The 14,501-nt window shown below is 37.0% G+C and overlaps 1 protein-coding gene across 1 annotated transcript; it reads left to right on the forward strand.

The window, feature by feature from the left end:
• Nucleotides 1–10,798: 10,798 nt before the first annotated feature.
• Nucleotides 10,799–13,808, forward strand: LOC149182470 (protein gamma response 1-like). Its single transcript, XM_089418524.1, has 3 exons — nt 10,799–10,988; nt 11,664–12,446; nt 12,544–13,808. The coding sequence occupies exons 1-3, from the start codon at nt 10,985–10,987 to the stop codon at nt 13,662–13,664; spliced, it is 1,908 nt and encodes a 635-aa protein (XP_089274650.1). The 5' UTR covers nt 10,799–10,984; the 3' UTR covers nt 13,665–13,808.
• The last annotated feature ends 693 nt before the right edge of the window (nt 13,809–14,501 follow it).

Genomic DNA, 14,501 nt, shown 5'->3' on the forward strand with positions numbered 1-14,501 from the left:
CAAAGACCTTCGTTGCTTCTGGAGTCCATGAAAATGTATCTTTCTTTAATAATGTTGTTAGAGGTGCTCTTATTCTCCCATAATTTTTAACAAACTTGTGATAATTCCCTCTCAACCCGAGAAATCCTCGCAGATGTTTTATGGATGTGGGCATTTTCCTTTCCTTAATGGATTTAATTTTGCTAAGGTCTAACTTAACACCTTCATGAGATACAATATGACATAGATATTTCACCTCTTGTACTCTAAAGAAACATTTGGAGCTTTTTGCATATAATTGTTTCTCCTCCAATAGTTTGAGCACCCTGTCAACATGTTGAACATGATCTTTTCAAGACTTGTTGTAGATTAGTATATCATCAAAAAACACTAACACAAATTTTCTAAGGGTTTGAAAATGGAATTCAACAAACCTTGAAATGTAGAAGGTGCATTGGTAAGGCTAAAAGGCATGACCAAAATTTCATAATGGCCCTCATGAGTTTTAAATTTTGTTTTCAGAATGTCTTCAATCTTCTTTCTGATTTGACGATATCCTGAACGAAGATCCAACTTAATCAATGACAATAATGGGAATTTATCTTTAATAGTAAGCTTGTTGAGCTCCCTATAATCGGACACATGTAAGACACTACATGGGTACATCAATATAATAAGGGGGGTTGTACTAATAACAATAAGGGGGTTTGTACTAATAACAATAAGGGTTACACTAGTAGTATAGGGGCCCTCATGAGTTCTCCCATTGATAGCTTGATATTATGGCACTTTCCAGATTAATTTATGGTTCCTCCATTTGCAACCATTACTTGACACTCTGGTGTTGGATATAGGAAGCAATTGAATTCCTTGGTTATCTTACAATGAATAAAATTATGGGTACTACCTAAATCAATCAACACTATTACCTTTTTCTTTTTGATATGCCTTCTATCTTGATAGTTTGAGTGGTAATTCCTATCAATGCATTACAAGATATGGTCAGATTCATTTCTTATTTATTTGAGATTGGTTCCTCGTGTATATCCTCTTCTTTTAACCTTGTTTTTTCATTTTCTTGCTCCTCTTCCCCATCTATGTAAATTAATTTCTTCTCAGCACACTTATGACCTTTATTGTATTTTATATCACAATTATAACAAAGCCCTTTTGCTCTTTTTTCTTCCAATTATTGTGGTGTCAACCTTGTAGGTGGTGAAGGCTAGGAGAAACAACACTTCCATCATTATAGTTGTGAGTGGTAGGCTTCCTTGTTACCATAATTTTTCTTTCCATTTTTCTTGCCAACCTGAATGCCTTCTCCAATGAATGAGGTTCCCAAAGGCAAACCTCATGTTGGATGTTATCCTTTAAAGTCCCTATGAACACATCAATCTTATGCTCCTCTGGAATATCTTTTACCCTTATATTCAATTTTTTGAAGTACCCAATGTGCTCCATCATTGAACCCTTTGTTTAAGATTTATCAATTGGCTAAAAAAGGTGTTTCTTTTTGTATCCTCATAATGTGCTATGATTTATTTCATAAAAATTTCCCAAATAACAAATTGTTTACGAGATAAAAGCCATCGATACCATACAAACTAATTTGGTTCCAAATATAAAGTTGCAATGCATACTTTTTGTATGTATTGCACATTATGGAGATTGAAATATTGATCCATCTGTAGTATCCATGTTACAGAATCCTTGTCATCAAACTTCCTCATATCGATGTTTGGAACATGGTGGGTCTTCAATCCAACATTAGAGTCTATGAAATCACGATTAACATTTCTTTTGTTCAGTTTCCTTTACTACCCTTTCGCCATTAGTAAGCATTTCTTGTAGCAACTTTGTCAAATCTTTCTTCAAATATCCATTTTGTCTTTAAGTTTTTCTTCTATACCATCCATGTTAGCTTCCATGCCCTTTGAATTCCTTCAAACTAAATTTTCAACCAAACTTATGCAAAACCTAAAAAAAACTACACACATTTTTTCACTTTGTAGGAGCTCGATATCGAATCTGTTATATTTTTGTAATTTTGGGTCTCCAAGTTCTGAAATTGCGTCCTGTGGTAGCCATCTCAGTCCTCTTTCCAAACCCACAAATCTAATCAAGATTAGATTCTCCAAGGAAGAGTTATGCTAATCTCGCACAATGACCTGATTATAGACTAGTTCAGTAGTGTGAACTTGTATGAAGTGCCACGTGTCACTGTTTCAACCTTAAGACCTGAAACCGCTACAAAAAAATACAAGCCGTCCTCTTTCTGTAACATCTTACAAAATTTCAATCTGATGCTCAGAGAAAAAGTTATGACGATTTTCCCCAGGTCACCTGTTTGGGATGTAATTCGGGAGCTTTCAAAAACCTTAAATGTCGTGGACCATCTCTCCTAAAATATAGTGAAACAAACTCTGAAATTTGGGTCCGAGATTGATCAAGATTTCGGCTCAAATGGGTTTTTTTAGCTTCTGAAACTGCGTAGAGAAAAATTTATAACAAAAATTCCACAATGACCTCTTTGGAGCAGCAAATCCCTAAAATCCAAAGCTCTGATACTAAATGTTATGAAACCATCTCATGAAAGATAGAAAAGATAGATCAACGACTTCAAAATCAACCTCTTTGAGGGGGAAACCTCCTTTACATTACACAAATGAAAATTCTTCGATGATACAAATGACAATGCCTCCTTTCTATATATAGGAGTCTAAGGGGTCCCAATACAATCAAAGCCTACATAATAATAATATTGTAGATGCATAAAAATAACAATAGTGGGCTTCTATGGGGTAAAATAATAACGACATGGGGACTATATGGGTACACTAATATAATAAGGGGGTTGCACTAATAACAATAAGAGGTTACACTAGTAGTATAGGGACCTAACAAGGGATTTGTTATAGTTGTGATAACAAATACACTAAATGTCATAAGTGTGCTGAGAATAAATTATTTTACATAGATTGTGAAGAGGAGGAAGAAAATGAACAAGAAACGTCAAAAAAAGAGGATATATGCCAAGAACCAACCCCAAAGAAATAAGAAATGAATCTGACCATATCTTGTAATACATTAGTAGTAATTACCACTCCTCAAACTCTCAAGATAGAAGGACATATCAAGAAGAAAAATGTAATAGTGTTGATTGATTCGGGTAGTACCCATAATTTTATTCATTGTAAGATAGCCAAGGAATTGAATTGCTTCCTATATTCAACACCGGAGTGTCAAGTGATGGTTGCAAATGGAGGAGCCACAAATTTATCTGGAAAGTGCCATAATATCAAGCTATCCATGGGAGAATATGTATTGAATAGTCCAATGCTTTCCATTCCAATGGATAGTGTTAATGTTGTACTAGATGTCTAATGGCGACAATCTTTGGGTACGATAGCTTTTAATTTTAACTTTTTTTGATATTTTTTTGGGAAGGAAAAGAAGTTGAATTAAGGGGTATCACAGGGAAACCAGGAAAGGTAACCAACTCTAATGGCATGAAAAAGCTTCTAAAAAAATAACAACGAGGCGTAATTTCACAATTATGTTCAATAGAGGTTGTCATATCGAAATCATCTATTTCTCCATATCTCCAAAAAGTCTTGGATAATCATTCCAAGGTATTTGAGACTCCCAAAGGCTTCCCACCTATTCATGATCATGATCATGCTATTCATTTGATTCCAGGAAGTGTTCTCCAAACATCAAGCATTACAAATATCCCTATGCCCAAAAGAGTGAAATTGAACATATGGTTACAGAAATGTTAGAGGTCGGCACAATTCAACCTCGTCAAAGTTCTTTCTTTGCTCCAATAGTATTGGTGCACAAGAAGGATGAATCATGGCGCATGTGTCTAGATTATAGGGAGTTCAACAAGCTCACTATTAAAGTTAAAATTTCTATTCCTATCATTGATGAATTATTGGATGAATTACATGGAGCAATTTACTTCACCAACTTGGATCTTTGTTTAGGATATCATCAAATCAGAATGAAGACATTTTAAAAACAACATTTAGAACTCATGAGAGTCATTATGAATTTTTGGTCATGCCTTTTGGCCTTACCAATGCACCTTCTACTTTTCAAGGTTTGATGAATTCCATTTTCAAACCCTTCCTTAGAAAATTTGTGTTAGTATTTTTTGATGATATACTAATCTACAAGAAGTCTTGGAAGGATCATGTTCGATGTTGACAGGGTGCTCAAACTACTGGAGGAGAAACAATTATATGAAAAACCTCCAAGTATTTCTTTGGAGTACAAGAGGTGGAATATCTGGGTCATATTGTATCTCATGAAGGTGTTAAGGTAGACTGTAGCAAAATTAAAACCATTAAGGAATGGAAAATCCCCACATCCATAAAGCATCTACGAAGATTTCTCGGGTTGATAGGGTATTATCGTAAGTTTGTTAAGAATTATGGGAGAATAGCAGCACCTTTAACAATATTACTGAAGAAAGATGAATTTTTTTGGACTCCATAAGCAACTAAGGCCTTTGAACATCTTAAAGAGGCAATGTGCCATGCACTGGTCTTAGCTACGCCAGACTTCACAAAAACCTTTATTGTGGAATGTGATGCCTCAGGAAATGGAATTGGTGTTGTTTTAATGCAAGAAGGAAGACCCATTGCTTTAGAAAGTCATCCAATCAAAGGAAAATATTTACACAAATCTATTTATGATAAGGACATGTTGGCAATATTACATGCATTTAAGAAATGACGACCTTACCTAATGGGAAGACACTTCAAGGTAAAAGTGGATCATGTTAGTCTTAAATGACTTTTAGAACAAAGATTATCTTCAGAAAAACAACAAAAATGTGTCACAAAGATGTTGGGTTATGATTTTGAAATCATTTACAAAAAAGGGAAGCAAAATATTGTTGCAAATGCACTCTCAAGAAAGGTTGAGGATGTGGAAGCATTTTTTTTGTGCCATTTATATTATCCAACCAGATTAGATAATTGAAGCAAGTGATGAATGGAAGAATGAAGAATAAGTGTGGGCACTCATTCAAAAGTTGCAGAAAGATCTGAGTACCTCTGATACATTTAGCTGGAAAAATGATTCATTATGGTACAAATATCGCTTATACCTTTGTAGGAATTCCCAACTCAAACAAAAGATTCTTTTGGAATTGCACACCTCTCCCTTGGGAGGGCACTTAGGATTTTTAATAACTTATCACAGGGTTAAGACGGAATTTTTTTGGGATGGCCTTAAATATGATATTCAAAAGATTATGGCAGAAAGTTTGGTTTGCCAACAAAATAAATTTGAGACTATTAAGACCCCGGGTCTATTACAACCTTTATCCATTCCAAGTCAACATTGGGAGGAGGTTTCAATGAATTTTATCACAGGTTTACCCAGGTCCGAAGGAAAGAGTGTCATCATGGTGGTAGTGGATAGACTTACCAAATATACACACTTTTGTGCATTATCTCATCCATTTAAAGCCTATACAATTGCTACTGCATTTATGGAAACAATTCAAAAGCTACATGGAAACCAAAAGATTATTGTAAGCGACAAAGATCCCATTCCACTAGAAAATTTGGACGGAATTATTTTCTTGTTTTGGTGCTCAGTTAACTCATAGCTCATCTTATCGTCCTCATTCTGATGGCCGAACTGAGATAGTGAACAAATGCTTGGAAGGGTATCTTCATTTCTTTGTATCTGATAAACAAAAACAATGGGTCAAGTAGTTACCTCTGGCTGAGTAGTGGTATAACACTTCCTTCCATACTACAACAAAAATGACCCCATTTATGACACTTTACGATATCATCCACCGTCCATCACATCATGTTTAAGAGAAAATTCTAAAGTTCAAGCAGTGGAAAATCACATCAAGCATCAACAACAAGTTTTCAAACTCTTAAAAGATAACTTCATTTTGGTAGAAAATAAAATGAAACAACAGGCATATTAACATCACAGTGAAATAAGTTTTGATGTAGGTGACTGGGTATTTCTATGGCTACAACCATACAAACAAATGTCCCTCAAGCAAGCTAAGAAGGATAATAAATTATCACCAAAGTACTATGGTCTGTACAAGGTGTTGCAAAAGATTGGTACTATGACATACAAATTGAAGCTTCCCGCATCTTCTCGAGTGCACCCAGTTTTCCATGTTTCATGCTTAAAGAAGGTTATAGGTGACAAGCTCTCAATTCAAATAATATTGTCGGAACTTGACAAGGAAGGAAAAATCATATTGGAACCTAAAGCAGTCACAAAAGCAAAAACTCGGCAGCTACGAAATCGATCAATTTTAGAGTATCTCATCAAGTGGAAGAACTTACCCGCTAAAGATTCCACGTGGGAGGATGTGAATTTTATACAGAAACGTCCATAACTACTCAATCGTTGAGGACAACACTTTTTGAAAGGAGAGGGGCATGTTAGGTCCCTATAATACTAGTGTATTCCCTCGTTGTTATTGTCAGTGTAGCCCCTTATTGCTATTGTTGTGCCTATGTTGTCTCCATATTGTTATTATTGTGCCTCATAGAAGGCCACTATTGTTATTGTTGTGCCCTTACATTATTATTGTTATGTCAGATCTGATTATACCATGGCCCCTTAGACTCCTATATATAGAAATGAGGTTTTCTCATTTGTATCTTCGAATAATTATTCATGTGTAATGTAAAGGAGGTTTCCCCCTCAAAGAGGCTAATTCTGGAGTCGTTGATCTATCTCTTCTTCTATTTTGTGAGTTGGTTGCATAACATCTACTCCCTCCAAATGATTGCATTTTGGTAAGTGGTGGAAACTACTCAACATGTGGGAGCCATGGAAGAGTAGGCTGCAATGGTTCAGAGGGAGCCTTTAAAAAGTATTCCTTGCCATTGATGTCAAAGGGGGTAAACATTACTGGGGCATTTGAGAAGACGATGCCTATCCTGAGGGGGAGCTTATGGTGTTGCCATCAATGCCAAAGGAGAGATTGTTGGACAATTGGTGGTGGTTGTGTTAGTATTGGCATTGATGTCAACCAGACTAACATGAATGCTTGTTGCAGCAGATGCATGCGGTAATGGCTCAGGAGGACTCCTATGGTAGCTACAGGCTTTATGTAGAGAATCATCACAGTAGTAGGCTTATTGGAAAAGCCATAAATTGATGACTACTGTGTTTGTTCGGATGAAATCCCCATGGTAGCTGTAGGTTTTATGTAGAGAATTATCACAGTAGCAAGCTTACTGAAGAAGCCATAAAATGATGACTATGGTGGTTGGGAGTTCAACTTTCCATGCACAAGAATAAGAGTCAAGGAGCAATGAGTGGCAGAGAGTTTACAACCATCTCAGAGGTAGCAAATGGGCTCAAAGCTTACATCAACCCTATCCATTGAAAAGTGCTCTGGATCTAAAGATATGGTATGTTGAAGTACAGGGACTTGAAGCCTTAAGAAGGATGAAATATCGGAGTAGTAACATATCGAATATCAGAGTCGGCGACATATCAGATATCAGAATATCAGAGCAAATTAGCACATTGAAACCTCAAAGCATTGAAGCAGGTTGCAATATTGGAGGTCAGAACAGATGACACATCAGAACATCGGAGTTCATCGGAATATCGAAGGTCAGAGCCTATCGAAATATTAAAACTTCTTAACATATGTGTTTTAAGTAGTTACGATATCGAGCACGCTGATATTGCTAAAATCACCGAGGAAAGCCGAGCCAAATTAACAAAGGATTTGATGCAAAACTGAGGTTGTTCGAGACTCTTTTTCTCTCCTCTGGTAGGACACATGGTGACATGAGATTGACTCCAAGAAGTTTTAGTGGAAACTAATGTCAACATGACGTAGAAATACAACAGAACACGTGGCAATTAGATTCAACATTATTGGGTGGCTTAATGGGCCAAATCTGGGTGACATGTGTCACTACTAAGGAGTCACCACATGGAGCAATGACAACATCATGACGTCATCTTGGAGGTCGGCATATCAGAAGATGAGGACCTTGTAACTCCTATGCAAATGGTTTTTGGAAAAGTTATGATGGAAGGGGCTTTCGATGTTGTGTTGGCACTTGGTCGTGAGAGTTCAGAGAACCAAGGGCGCAAAGCAATTAACAAAGGAAGATTAACCCTCAATAGGATCCTGGAGGCCTTAGCACCTAAGCGTTAAGCCATCGGTCACGAGTTTGGTCATATGAGAAGGAAAATGCTCAAGGAGCTAAGGGCTAAGGGAGCTAAGGATATCAAACAATGAAATATTGTAACATTTCAACTGTGAAAGTTACGATATTGAAGGGTTCAATATAGTTCTAAGCTCTGGTCACAACTCTTGATCCTATCAAAAAGCAACTGCTAAAGGCTGAAGGCAAAGGGAGCCAAGGATATCAAGGAGTGAAATATCGTAACATTCTACCTATGTAATTTACAATATGACTTGTTTCGATGAGGCAGTACAACAAATTTAAAGGATGTATGGGTCGACAGCTAGAAAATTGAATGCAGGAATGACGAAGTTGGTTGTTGAAATTATTAGACATGTAGAAGACTCTGAGACAAGGCAAAACCAGGACGACGTTTCTAGCAGAGACGAATTTGGGTGAGTGAAGGAAGCAATCAGTTGCTTTGCGTACACGTTTGGTTGTGGTAAATGAGATAGAGTGGTCATCTCGGTGAACTATCAAGCTCTGTGGAGCGATAAATGCGAATGGTTGTCTCGGAGGAGTGTGCAGGTCACCTGAGAATTAATTTCTCAGCATGGAGCTCTACGTAGTCAGACAATAAAGAAGTCCATGGTCCATCTCTGATTTAATTCTGTGACAGGAAACTACCAAGAGACACAACAATCGCAGGGGGGAGCCATGTCGAAGTACATTTGGGCAGTTAGAGTACTAACAACAGAAATAGCCTTGCACAGAGTGCCTCTGTGAAACAAAACCATCGTTTGCAATTAAGCAGACAGGGGAGTTGAGCATATTGCCGAAGTGTTGAGAAGTGAGAGCTGTGTGTAGAGACAAAGAGGTCTAAGCACTGAGAGCACACTGAGTGATTGTGCAGTAAGTGCAGCGGGTGTGCTGTTAGGAGAACAATGAGGGCAGTGTTGAAGAGCAGGCAACAAATGATTGGTGTAAAAAGAACAATGTGAGCTGAATAGAGGCGTTGCAATAGAGAAACCTGTGAGAGAGGAGGCAAAGTGTTGAGGAGATGTCGCTGTGAGCAACAAGTAAAGAACATCTGCATGAGATCAAAGAGAGTCAGTGGAACAATAAAAGACAAAGAAAAGAAGTTGAGTCTACAAGGAACCATTTTGGCATTTTACTTGTAATATGTATGCCTTTGTTTTTAGTTTGAAAATTGTATGAAATAGTAGAACATTAGCAAGAGCAAGTTGGCGCCTACGTTCATAAGAGGTTGGTGCCTTTTGGCAAGTTAGTGCTTGCTAACCAAAGGGGGTCAATGCCTCCTGTGAGTGGGTGCTTACAAACAAACATACATAATTAAATAGGTGTTTAATTTATATCATAAACAAACAACAAATTTGGTGGTTTTTTCCCGCTAGGTTTCGACATGAAAACACTGTGTCAAATGTGTGTGCTCCTCATGCGTTTGGTTGTATAAACATGAATGCTTAACATTGTCTCTCATTTTGTTTATGAATTAATGCGCTCAACAAGTAATAATATATAAATAAAGGATTGCAAGCATATTAAGAAAAAGTTTTAAGAATCTCATTGTTATTGATTTACACCCTCTGCCCCAGTGATTCCTTATTCCAACCGAATCAACAATTTTCCTATTGTATTTATATTTACACTATGTACATAATTCTTATTATCATTATAATGCAATTGAATTCATTTTTCAATATTGTGATTCCAACAATATCACTTTGTCTTAAGGATGAACCACATTAGATAATTCGAAATGTCAACCAATAACTTATGATGTGATTAATCCGAAAGACATTATCAAAATCATTATGGATCACAAAAGTCTAAAATCAAACAATATCATTTTGTTTCAAAAAATCTACACGCTATTGCTGAGTTTGAATTTTGGATGTGGAGATGAAATTAAATGCATGATCAAATAGAGCGGGGAGTTAAAGAGATGAAGCTGGGGGAGTAACAGAGACAGAGATGATAGGAGTTAAATGGAGCGGGGAGTTACAGAGATGAAGCTGGGGAGTAACGGAGACAGAGCGGGCCCATCGAAATACTTGAGATAGAAAGACGTCGAAGGAAGGTCATCAGCAAAACGAGAGCGCAAAAAAACAAAGTCAAAACCATTGACTTATTAAACTATGCCATTTTATTTTAATTATTATTATTGTTTAAAATTTAATTTGGAAGGAAGGATTTACTTGGAGACTTTTCTTTTCTTAAATAAACTATATTTGAAAGGAAATACCACGCGTCAATGTTAAGGGTTATTAAAATTCAAAATATATCTTAATTTTTTTTTGTAATTTGACTAAATTTTATATATTTATTAATTTAATTTACTTTTTATTTTTATGTAAGTTGAATATCAAAATATTTAAATAACAACACATTACAACATTGTTAAATCTCTAAAACCCGTGGGACAATAATATTCTAATTTCGACTTTTGCTTATAAAATTAAATTTATCCACTTGTTAGGTTATTCTTTTATTAATTATTAAATAACATCATACATATTACTTACTAAAAATAGAAGAAAGTGATTTTGTTATATTTAATGGAATAATGAAACGTTGACCACATTGGTTGGCCACCACTGGTAGGGTGCGGTGCTTTCGTTGTAAAAACTAACGGAGCCGTTTGTCGACGAAAGGTCACTAACGGCACCGTTATTGTTAGTTCGCGCACTTTTTCAACTTGGTAGCTTCTGTTTGAAGCCAAATCCCGAAGATTCATTTTGGCGCGGCGAGGTGAGACAGAAAGGGTAAAGGACTGGACGCTACTACGGAGTGCAAAATCTACCTGAATCAACGAACCGTAACCTGATCTCATGGGTGAGACTCGATCCCGCGACCAAATTCTTTTCGTTTTGCAAAAGCTGTCCCAAAACGGTGTTTATTGAACTTTTTCTGCTTCCTTTCATCTTCAGGCATTTCACCTTATCCTGTTCAGGCTCAATGGATTTCAGGCAGTGGCCTGCACGATGCACAAATACTCTCTTATTTTTGTTGTTCACTGCATATTCTGGATTGTTCTTTCAATATTTATGTGACAACTTCACTCCTAAGGCTGAATTTTCATTCTTTCTCAGAGGACATGTTTCCGTCCCGGTTTAATGCACTTCCCTGAAATTTTATCCGGTTTAAAGTATTTTGCATTCTATAGGATTTTCAGGCATTTTCAGGATTACCTTGAAAGGCCTGCCAAAAAATCGTGCATAAATTTCCATCTAATTTTTAACTTTGGCTCTGTCTTTTCATTATATTTGGCTATGAAGCAACGGGATGTTATTTTCCTTTTTCCAAAATTTGGCTTTGCGGTAGCTGGATACTCTTTTTCCACAAGTATCAGTGTTATACATGTTGCTGAAGCGTTTTGAATATTTATGGTGATTTTTTACATTAATGCATCAAAATAATGATAAACGCTCACTGGAATGCTTGTCGCTCGATTTTTCCATAATTTTAAAAGTATTTATGATAATTTTGAACATCTTTAAATGCATCCAGAAAATGGAAAACTCTCACGCCAATGCATGCCGCCCGATTCCTCATTGGACGATGCAAATCACAATTATTTTACGAGTCTCTGCACAGTCTTTGTCGCAACAATCCAGGAAACCAAGGATCGAATCTCGCAACTAGAGTTCATCTTCTGCAGTCAGCTCTTCCCAACTTTTCAATCCGAGCTAACAAAGTCCAGCAATATAGCAAAGAGGCTCGAACAAATTAACAAGGATGCTGCGGAAGAATGGAAGCAGGAGAGAAAATCTCTGTTAATTGAGTTGGATCAACTTCAAACGGAGAAGAGGCGGCTTCAAGAACATCTTGAATCTATGAAAATCTCCTTTGAACAGCAAAAGAAAGAACTCTCCTCCACCTCTGAGCTCCATAGAAGCCATAACTTGGAAAAGGAAGAGCTCATCTCCAAATTTGAAAATGAAACCCTTAAATTGCGGGAGGATCTGCAGCAAAGGCTTAAAGAAATTGACGAAGGAAAAGCCTCGCGGGAAAAATTGCTCCAACGAGTGAGAAGAATGGAGGAGGAGCTCAAACTCGAAAGCATGAAACAATGTCTTCAAGCTTCAGAGCTTGAGCGTGAAAGAAATGCAAAACAGGAAGCGATTTATCAGTTTAAGAATTTGAAGAAAATGTACAGAGGTCTTAGGGCTCAATATGATGTTATTCTTAGCTTGAATGGTATCAGTACCGACAAGACTTCGTCTGGCAAGAAAAAACTACAAAATGAAAGCCGCATCAGTCCAGATAAACTGAAGCAGAAAAGCTTATACGGTAAACCCATGCTTGAAATGCCCGATTCTGTTTTCTTTATCATGTTAACTCATTCTTTCTGAGGATCTGAGAGCGTATTTCTGTGTGAAAAATATAGATTATCAAGCACCTGACACTGGAAATGGAGAAACAAAGATGATTTCCGAGCAGAAAGAGGTTGAAATCAATGTAAATGGAAACCGAACGGGAGCGGATCATCCTCAGGACAATCCAAGTTTTCAAAACAAGCTGGAAAAGGTTCAGGTGGAAGAATCTATTCCCAGATCGTATGCTTCAAAGTACGGAATGGATGGTTGTATGGTTAATCCAGAGATGGGAAATGTTCAGAACAAAGAAATAGCTGCCCAAACCCCAGAAAGTAACTCCAAATGTATGCCATTGGAGGATGAAGAAACCGAAGAGCAAACAAATGAAATGAGCAAAGGGGTGGAAAATCATGGTTTTATGGTTATCAAGCCAGACAAGGAATCTTCGGCATCATTTCCAACTCCACAACGCGCACAACTTCAGAAAAGACCACTTGAAGCCAAAGCTGTGCTTCCAAATTCATTGCGGCGAAAAAATTCTTCATGGCGAGAGACTCGCTTGCGACAGGAACCTGGGACAAATTTTGACCCACATGATGATTTTCTTGATACTCCAATGGAAACTGTGCGCCAGTCTTTGCAGCAAAAGCCTCAAGTTTGTTCTAATGAGCCTGATCGAAAACCTGTAAAAGTGGAAGAAAAAGTTTCTGCTCCAACTGGAGTCGAAATTTGTGAGGCGCCTGAGCCAAATAATGTTATTTTGGATTCAGATATGTCGGATGATGATGAAACACAGGATGTGGATCCCGATTCCATACAGAAGACATTGCCTACAAGAGCGGCAGAGTTAGCTTCAAATTCTGGTGTGCTGAAACCAGAAAATTCCACAAATAAAAGTATTTCCAATAATTTTGGAAAACCAAAGGAGCGAAATCAAAGGCATGCCAACAAGGGTGGTACTGGTTACAAATACATTGAACCAGTACGGAAGAAAGCTGATAGGGAAGTTTTGAAAGGAGTCGAATGCAACCAGTGCAAGAAATTTTATGATGCTGTTCGAATGGAAGGTGCTGAAGTAGCTGGGGATATAAGTTGTGAGCATCATAACGATGTTTCACGACATCGATACCGTTATGTACCGCCCGCTACGCCTGAAGGGTTTTGGAATATTGGCTTTGATACTGATCTGTGAGCCCTCAAGCCGATATCATTGTATCATTTTTCTACAGTACCCTCCTCTAGCTTTGAAACTTCTCTTCAAATCAATCTCCTCATTGATTTCTTTAATTCATTAAATTGAAATTTGAAACCTTCTGTATTATCTAACTAATTAATTTGTCACGTTCATTCATATTCATGGGCACTTTCCTGCCTTCTTTGAAATAAAAGAATAAAAAACTTTGCTTGCTTGAATGATAGTTCAGAGTATCCTGCATCAGGTAGAAGCAGTGATGTCTCGCTTCTTATCTAAATGATAAATTCTACAAAAAACTATATTTGTTAGAAGCCTTTTCCTAACTTTTTAAATTTAAAATTAAGCCTAGGAGTAGAAGTCAGTTTAAACCTTTTTAATAAGAAATGGAAGTTTTTAAGTTCCCAGTCTAAAGCGTTTTGTCACCCCAAGTTGAGATTATATTCGCAAATGTTCAAGGACTATATCATATATATGAAATGTTCAACAGCGTTATATAATATATCCCGGAGAAACATGTAACTGTTTTTACTTTCTCGACATTTTTGTTTTTGTATCCATGCCTTAAGTAATTATATCTTGGCTGTGTTTAGAGGGGAAAAAGTTACATGTTTCTCCGGGAATTGCATCGATGAGTTTCTGGTATTTTGCCCCAGTTCTAGTTTGGTTTCATTTATGGCTTGTGCTCTCAACGTGTCAACATTTCCGTTAGAATTTGTGAAACTTATTTATCTCTAGAGATTAAATCTATTTTTGGCCTTCATTTGTGACCAGCATTGAAGCATGTTGTTTTTCATACCTCTACTAATAATGATTAGGGTTTCTGGCACTTTTCCA

Source organism: Pinus tabuliformis, chromosome 3_2, assembly GCF_031772625.1.
Source record: "Pinus tabuliformis cultivar Carrire ecotype Pingquan chromosome 3_2, CPIR1, whole genome shotgun sequence".
Classification (NCBI taxonomy): domain Eukaryota; kingdom Viridiplantae; phylum Streptophyta; class Pinopsida; order Pinales; family Pinaceae; genus Pinus; species Pinus tabuliformis.

What these genes read in the sequence shown, in the direction of transcription:
- LOC149182470 (XM_089418524.1), top strand. An exon ending in GAAGCAGAAAAGCTTATACG is followed by an intron (nt 12,447 to 12,543) that starts GTAAACCCATGC and finishes TGAAAAATATAG; the next exon opens with ATTATCAAGCACCTGACACT.